Source organism: Primulina tabacum, chromosome 18 (assembly GCF_025594145.1).
Source record: "Primulina tabacum isolate GXHZ01 chromosome 18, ASM2559414v2, whole genome shotgun sequence".
NCBI lineage: Eukaryota > Viridiplantae > Streptophyta > Magnoliopsida > Lamiales > Gesneriaceae > Primulina > Primulina tabacum.
The window spans coordinates 3,012,370-3,021,116 of record NC_134567.1 but is presented as its reverse complement, the minus strand read 5'-3'; the positions used below and the strand labels follow the sequence as shown (position 1 = coordinate 3,021,116).

Sequence of the window (8,747 nt, the reverse complement as noted above, 5' to 3'; positions counted from 1 at the left end):
GTAGTGATTGCTTACTTCAACTGATCAAAGCTATTTTGACACTCTGGTCCCCATAAAAATTTCACATTCTTCTTTGTCAATGAAGTCAGGGGGTACTGCAATGGGCGAGAAACCCTTGATGAACTTACGATAGCAGCCAGCTAAACGCAATAAACTACGTATTTCCATAACACTTTTAGGCACTTGCCACTGATTAACTGACTCGAAATTAGATGGGTCGACTTCTACTCCTTCTTTTGACACAATGTGACCTAAGAATGCCGCCCTCTCTAACCAAAACTCACATTTGCTGAATTTCGCATATAATTTTCGCTCTCGTAATACTTGCAAAGTCATCCTCAAATGCTGATCATGCTCCTCACGGCTCTTGGAATAGATCAAGATATCATTGATGAAAACAATAATGAACTGATCGAGATTCGATTGAAATACGTGATTCATGAGATCCATAAAGATCGCTGGAGCATTATTCAATCCAAAAAGACGTCACTAGAAAATCATAATGCCCATAACGCGTTCTGAGCGCCTTCTTGTGCACATTCGCCTCTTTCACCCTAAATTGATGACATTCAGATCGTAAATCTATCTTCGAAAATAACGAAACTCCTTGCAACTGATCAAATAAGTCTTTGATTCGAGGTCATGGATACTTATTCTTCATTGTCACTCTATTCAACTCTCTGCAGTCGATGCACAGTCTCATAGCCCCATGCTTCTTTTTCACAAATAACACTAGTGCACCCATGGAGATAAACTATGGCGAATAAATCCTTTGTCTAGCAGCTCTTGAATTTGATCTTTTAATTCCTTCATTTCTGCAGGTGCTAATTGATATGGTGCCTTATAGATCGGCACTGTATTGGGCATCAACTCAATAGCAAATTCTACTTCTCTTTCAGGTGGAATACCATAAACTTCATCAGGGAACATGTCCGGAAAGTCCTTAAAAACCTCCACATCCTCGATAAATCGACTGTCAATGTCGGGTGCATATATAATACTAGCAAGAAAACCTTGGCAACCCTTTTGAATAAGCTTCCTTGCACACGTGTATGAAATAATATGCGACATTTGATTGTTTTGCGCCGCCTCAAAGATAAATGTTTTCCCACTTGGTGGTCTAATAGATACTGTCCTCCACCGAAAATCCATAGTGGCCCCATTCAGTGTAAGCCAATCCATGCCCAAAATAATATCGAACTCAAGCATAGGTAGTACTATATGATCCGCTCGTATAATATTCTTTTGCAATTTAAGTTCCACATTCTTAACCACGCTACTAGAAACCATATGTTCGCCAGATGGCACTGTAATTCTGAATCTTGACTCTATGTCTACTGGTAGGATTCTCAATTTCTTCACGAATGATTCAGATATGAAAGAATGCGTAGCTTCAGAATCTAGTAAAGCGTAGGTAGCTATTCCTGCTAGCAATATTCGTCCTAATAAAATTTGTATTAATATCGATTGCAGCCATAACGTTTAGAAATTTTATATCATCTAGGCCCTTCTAGTTTTCCTTATTAGCATTTCAACCCTTTAGATTTTTTAAAATTACCAATTGGTCCCCTTTGAAATTCAAAAATTGCTATTTTAGTCCTAGGAGATTTCGAAATTGCCAATTAACCCCTTAAGCTTTTGTAAATTGCTAAATGACCCCTTAAATTTTGAACTTGCAATTAAGCCCTAAGAATTTCGAAACTTCTAATTTTTTCTCAACATTTTTTGGAAATTGCAATCTAATCCCTTAGGTTTTTGAAACTGCTAGTGGCCCCCTAAGATTTCAAAATGTTGCATTTTAGCCCTTGGAAATTTTGAATCCACTATCTCTTTCCTTTTGTAAATTTTAATTTGGCCCCAAAATTTCAATCTTCTACAATTTGGTCCCACTAGCTAGTGTTTGCAAGAATTCTATTTCCTTAAACCTTAGAACATGCAATTCTAAGTCATCTACTTCAATGCATCTCGATTTAATTCTAGCATACATGCTTTTATCTTTAAGCAGTGAAGCAATAATAAACACATATATAGTCGGAGTACCTATAATAAGCGTAGTGTCTGGCTCCGCTTGCTTAGCATTCATCACATATGCCCTTCCAGTCGTAGGTTGCTTGAGCTTTGGGCAGTCGCCAGCCTTGTGTCCCATCTTTCCGCACTTGAAGCATTTGTAAGTTCCCTACATGCACTTGCTGTAATGATGACGATTGCACTCCTTGCATTGTGGCTTCTCAGATTTCTTCAGGACATTTTCTCTAGGTAGTTTTCCTTGTGGTTTTGGTGGTCCCTGCCGCTTAGGTGGTCCCATATAAGGCTTCTTATTATGCTGACTAGCTTGTTGGGCACGAGTCCTCTTGCGCTGCATCTCCCAATCAATATCCTTCAGTGACTGCTCGGCTCGAAAAACTTTAGCAACAGCAGTAGTATAATCATTAGGATTAGTGCGCATCACATCGCGACGGATCGTGGGCCTCAATCCATCAAGGAAGTGTCGTAATTTCTCAACAGCATTCATAATCAAGGGCACAAAATGACATCCCCTATCAAACTTCTACACAAACTCGAAAACTAATGAATCCCCCTGTTGGAGACTCATGAACTCCCTCTTAAGCCTAGAATGAACTTCAGAAGTAAAATATTTATCGTAGAATACCATCTTGAAGTTCTCCCAAGTCAGCGTCGCAAAATTCACCCCTCGCTCCGCTCCTTCCAACCATAAGGAAGCATCACCCTTCAACAGATCGATGGTACAACAAACTCGGTCAGCGTCCGCCATATCCATGTAATGAAAAATAACCTCCAAAGATCGAATCCATCCCTCAGAAATGAATTGATCCGTAGTGCCAGAAAAATCATCGACGTTCATCGTCTAAAACACTCATAGACTGCCTCCGGTCGAACCCTCACATCATTTCCAACATGTTGCTCTAGTAACGGTGCCATGCCCGCTAGTACACGAGCGCTAGCTATGGAATCTCCTCCTCGTGTCTACCCTCACTAACACTGCGAAGAACACGTCTAGGAGGCATCTTTGTACAATTCGTCTCAACCAAGTAACCAACATGCACTTAATATTTAAAATATCATGCACCTAACCTATATATCATGCATGTAATGCCCAAGATTTTATTATTGTAATCTGAAATGATTAATTGATAATTGATGTGATTATAGACGGAAAAAGACAGACGGGAAAAACAAAAGAAGACATGAGATATGTGCGAGGACAGAACCCCTCGCGCATATGCGCGACCAAGCGGCGAGCATATGCGCGAGAATGGCAGAGAACCTCGCGCATATGCGCGATACAGGGCACGCATATGCGCGAGCATGTGCAATGAAGAAGTGCCGAGATAGTAGGTCTCGCGCATATGCGCGAAGATGGGGGCGCGCATATGCGCGAGTAGAGAAACTCCTGAATGCCGAGACCAGTAAGTCTCGCGCATATGCGCCGGTGGAGGTCGCGCATATGCGCGAGACGTGCTGCACAAAGAGAGAGCCACCTATCCTTGCTATGCATGATATATAAATATCAAGCCTTCAATTCCTTCAGAATTTTTACAGGAAAGAACCGAGAAGTCTCCAAAGAATTTTCAAATTCTTGATCTTAGAATGTGATTTGTGCAAGATCCAACCGGCTGGTTTTCAATCCGAGTTCAGTACTGTGTTTTTATTGACAAGAGCTTCAAAAGGACGTAAGTTTTCTTAGGTTCTGATATGATTTGAAAATATAGTATTGAAGGAATCATGATATGACTGATATTATCTGTTGTTGAGATTGTTATCATTGTATAATTGAAATCAGATCGAAGAACGGATACCGTATGAAATTGTTATCATTTTCAGAGTTGATTTGATTGAGAATATACAGATTTGGTATTGAAATTGTGTTTATTAATTGATTATAAGTTGTTGAGATTGATATATGTTCATATTGTATTGCTGGGTATATCGAGATTGTGACGTATGCCGTCGAAACAGAATTAGATTGAATTTCGATTATATCCAGTATTGATTGGGTTGTATATTGATATTGTATTTCTCAATAATGTCATTGCCAGATTGAGTATTGACAGATTCGAATTCAAGACTTCGACTTCTTCAGATCGACAAAAGAAAGGTATAAATCAATGTTAAACCAGGAAGATACGACTCGAGTTAGATTCGACCTGAGTTTCCGAAAACCACATACTTATTTGCTATTGCTTTGATATATTTGCAATTCCTGAGATTGATATGCTTAGTCTACTGATTTATAGTCAAGCATGCATTATGAGATATGTCTTTTGTAGAGGTGCCAAGTCACGAGTCTTGGGCAGATGTGCCTAGTCTTGGGCAGAGGTGCCAGGTCACTGGACTTTTGGTGTATATCGATGTGCTTAGGAGTAGATCGACTTCTATTGCAGATATTCGATATAGATAGCCAAAGTCTGGGAATAAAACGTACGACATCTAGCTGAGGAGAGTAGGTGGGAGAATGTTGTGTTCTTATTCAACCGGGATCCCTAGAATAGAGAAGAGTCGAGTCAGAGATTAAGAGTCACAGAGTGTGATTTACAGCTTTATATTGATTCATGATTTCAGATTTTGATACATGTTCTTGATAACTGTTATATGCTTTTATATATGTTTATATGATTGTATGTATACGTTGTTTATACTGGGAATTAGATTCTCACCGGAGTTATCCGGCTGTTGTTGTGTTTGTATGTGTGCATGACAACAGGTGGGACAGGATCAGGGTCAAGAAGAGGATGAGAGATCAAGATTAGCGTGGAGATCCGGACTTAGAAGTAGATCGGCTTTCAACACTTAATGTATAGTTGTTGAACCCTAGTTTGAGATAAATGTATTTTGTACAAGACTTGTACTTTACTTTTGATGTTTATATAAGATTGATTATCATATGTTGCTCACTTATGTATTTAAAAAAAAATTTAGACCCATACAATTAATTGATCCTAATGATGATTAAGAAGATGAATTAGGTTTGGGTCCCCACAGCAGGTGTTATCAGAGCAGTAGATTCCTTAGATTGGAGTAGAAGAGAGTGAGCGGGGTAGATTGAGTTTTTATTTCCTGCTTTTGCTATGCTAGCATGTTTTACTGCTTTAATACATATTTACATGATTATCTAATTTGATTGGAAACATGTATGACTTGAGAATGAATCAGAACCGATTCTTGATCAGCAGTAAGATGATCAGAGGAGGATTGAAACAGATTTGTTATATTTGGTTGTTAACCCTTTTGATAATTAGATATGCCTCCTCGAAGAATCCCAGAACAGGGTAGTACCTCGACTAATCCGATGGATGTCACAGCAACTCCTATGGAAACATTGCTGAAGAGATTTCAATCGTTCAAACCGCCGACTCTGAAAGGCACTGAGACATCTGTTGATTGTGAAAGTTGGCTTGATGATATTGAGATTCTGTTTGATTCACTTGATTACACAGATGAGCGTAGAGTCCGACTGATTGGGCACCAATTGCATGATGTTGCGAAGAATTGGTGGCTCACGACCAAGAGAGCTTTGGAGCATTGAGGTACAGTCATTACTTGGAAAATCTTTAAGACTGAATTTTATTAAAGATTTTTCCCAATATCGTACAGAAAAGACAAGGGAGCAGAATTTGTCAATCTGAGACAGGGTCAGCTGAACATTGAAGAATATGTGGTTAAGTTATCTACCTTGTTGCGATTTGCTCCGCATGTTGCTGAGAATGATGAAGCTGTTGCTGATCAGTTTATCAATGGGTTGAATCCTGAGATTTTTACATTGGTAAACACCGGGAGACCGAATAATTTTGCTTACGCCCTGAACAGAGCAAAAGGAGCTGCAGCTGGCCTGATTAGGCAGAAAGGAGCTTCGTATGTTCCTCCAGTACCGAGACAGCAACCAACTTCTACTCAGTTCCACCAACCCCCTCCTAGATTTGAGAGTGGCAGTAGTAGCAGTGGGAAGAAAGATCAGTTGAAAGCCCGAGGAAAATACTTCAAGAAGTCAGGGAGCAGTTCCTCTAGCTCCAGTGGTTCCAGACAGAGTTGTACCGGAGCTTATTGCAGAACTTGTGGAGGGAGACATCCCACAGAGCAATGCCAAGGAGTGGTTGGTAGTTGCAACATCTGCAGACAGCAAGGACATTTTGTTAGAGTATGTCCACAGAGAGGTTCCCAAAGATCACAGGGAGTAGAATCATCTGGATCAGTGGCTCAGACTGATAGACGATCATCTGTTGTTCACTCTTTCCAGCCAGCACCTGCCCAGTCACAGCCGAGGCCAGGAGGAAGCCAGACTGTTAGCCAGCCTCCGAGACAGCAGGCCAGGGTATTTGCATTGACTGAAGAATAGGCCCAGGAAGCACCAGATGATGTTGTTGCAGGTAACTGTTCTTTATGTGGTTACTCTGCTTATGTATTGATAGATACGGGTGCTTCTCATACATTTATTTCTGAGCGATTTGCATTGAGTCATGCATTTCCTGTTGAGTCTTTATCATCTGTAGTATCTGTCTCTTCACCTTTGGGGAGAGGTCTTGTATCAATGACATATGTTAGACATTGTATGTTACAGTATGATGGACACGAGATTGAGCTAGATTGTATCGTACTTGGGTTGTCTGATTTTGACTGTATTATCAGTATTGATATGCTGACCAAGTACAGAGCTACCGTTGATTGTTTCCATAAGATTGTGAGATTCAGACCTGAGATGGCTGAAGAATGGAAATTTTACGGTAAGGGTTCTAGAGCTAGAATTCCTTTGATATCGGCGTTATTTATGACTCGATTGTTACAGAAAGGAGTACAGGAATTCCTTGTGTATTCAGTTGACGTACTGAAATCGAGCCCCTCATTGGCTGATTTGCCAGTGGTCTGTGAGTTTGCCGATGTCTACACAAATGAGATTCCGGGTTTTCCTCCGATTCGAGAGATAGACTTCCGCATTGAATTGGTACCAGGTACAGTTCCGATTTCTAGAGCTCCGTACAGAATGGCACTGATAGAATTGAAAGAGCAATTGGAAGATTTAATGGCCAAGGGTTACATCAAACCGAGTGTTTCGCCTTGGGGTGCTCCAGTATTGTTTATGAGAAAGAAAGACGGTTCAATGAGACTTTTCATTGACTACCGGCAACTGAACAAGGCTACGGTAAGAACAAATACCCTTTGCCTCGTATCGATGATTTATTTGATCAGTTGCAGGGTTCTTCTGTTTATTCCAAGATAGATCTGAGATCTGGATATCATCAGTTGAGAGTCAAAGATTCTGATATCTCAAAGACAGGTTTTAGAACAAGGTATGGCCATTATGAGTTTACAGTCATGCCGTTCGGTTTAACAAATGCTACAGGTGTATTTATGGGTCTGATGAACCGTGTGTTTCAGAAATACCTTGATGAGTTTGTGATTATTTTCATTGATGATATTTTGATTTATTTGAAGAATATGATTGATCATGCTGAGCATTTGAGAACTGTATTGAGAATTCTGAGAAAAGAGAGATTGTATGCTAAGCTGTCGAAATGTGAATTCTGGCTGAGACAGGTTGTAATTTTGGGTCACATTATATCTGGAGATGGGATTTCTGTTGATCCTAGAAAGGTTGAGGCTGTGATCAGTTGGCCTAGACCGAAATCTGTGCCAGAGATACGCTGTTTTATGGGGTTGGCAGGCTATTACCGTCGATTCATTAAAGATTTTTCGAGTATTGCCAAGCCTATTACACAGCTGACTCAGAAGAATGCTCCATTTGTTTGGTCAGAAGACTGTGAGTCCATTTTTCTTGAATTGAAGAAGAGATTGACCAGTGCTCATGTATTGACGATTCCATCAGGTACTGGTGATTTTATTGTTTATTGTGATGCTTCTCACAGAGGATTGGGTTGTGTTTTGATGCAGCGAGGACATGTCATTGCTTATGCCTCGAGACAATTGAAGCCACATGAGTCTCGCTACCCAATTCATGATCTTGAATTGGCAGCCATTGTATTTGCACTGAAGATATGGCGACACTACCTATATGGTGAGAAGTTTAAGATTTATTCTGATCACAAGAGTCTGAAATATATGTTTTCACAGTCCAAATTGAATATGAGACAACGAAGATGGCTTGATTTGCTGAAAGATTTTGATTGTGAAATCAAGTACTATCCAGGAAAATCCAATGCAGCAGCTGATGCACTAAGTCGAAAGGTATATTTTCTATCCTTATCGACGATTGGTGTTTCAAATTTGATTGAAGATTGCTGTTTGTCTGGATTAGTATTTGAAACAGATTGTAAGCCATTGAGATTATATGCTGTTCAAGTTGAACCAGAGATGATTTTGAGAATTAAAGCGGCTCAGAAAGTTGATCAGAATGTTCAGAACTCGATATCGATGGTCAGAGCAGGGCATCGGTCGGAGTATCAGGTACGTGATGGTGTACTGTATGTGAATAATCGTCTTGTTGTGCCGAATGTTTCAGACTAGAAACGACAGATATTGTCAGAAGCGCATAGCAGTCGATTCAGTCTTCATCCTGGTGGCAGAAAGATGTACAATGATATGAAAAGACAGTTTTCGTGGAAACAGATGAAAGCTGATATTGCGGAATTTGTATCCAAATGTCTGAATTGCCAACAGGTGAAAGCCGAAAGAAAGAAACCCGGAGCACTGTTATAGAGTTTGTCCATTCCTGAATGGAAATAGGATCACATTTCCATGGACTTCGTGACGAAGCTACCGCGGTCCTCCCGATGTTG

General features: G+C 40.2%; 1 protein-coding gene across 1 annotated transcript; it reads right to left on the bottom strand.

Moving 5' to 3' along the window:
* Nucleotides 1-732: 732 nt before the first annotated feature.
* LOC142532249 (uncharacterized) lies at nt 733-2,146 on the bottom strand. The gene is made up of 2 exons (XM_075638565.1): nt 2,041-2,146; nt 733-1,442 (listed from the first exon to the last, which is right to left on the bottom strand). The coding sequence occupies exons 1-2, from the start codon at nt 2,144-2,146 to the stop codon at nt 733-735; spliced, it is 816 nt and encodes a 271-aa protein (XP_075494680.1).
* Between the last annotated feature and the right edge of the window lie 6,601 nt (nt 2,147-8,747).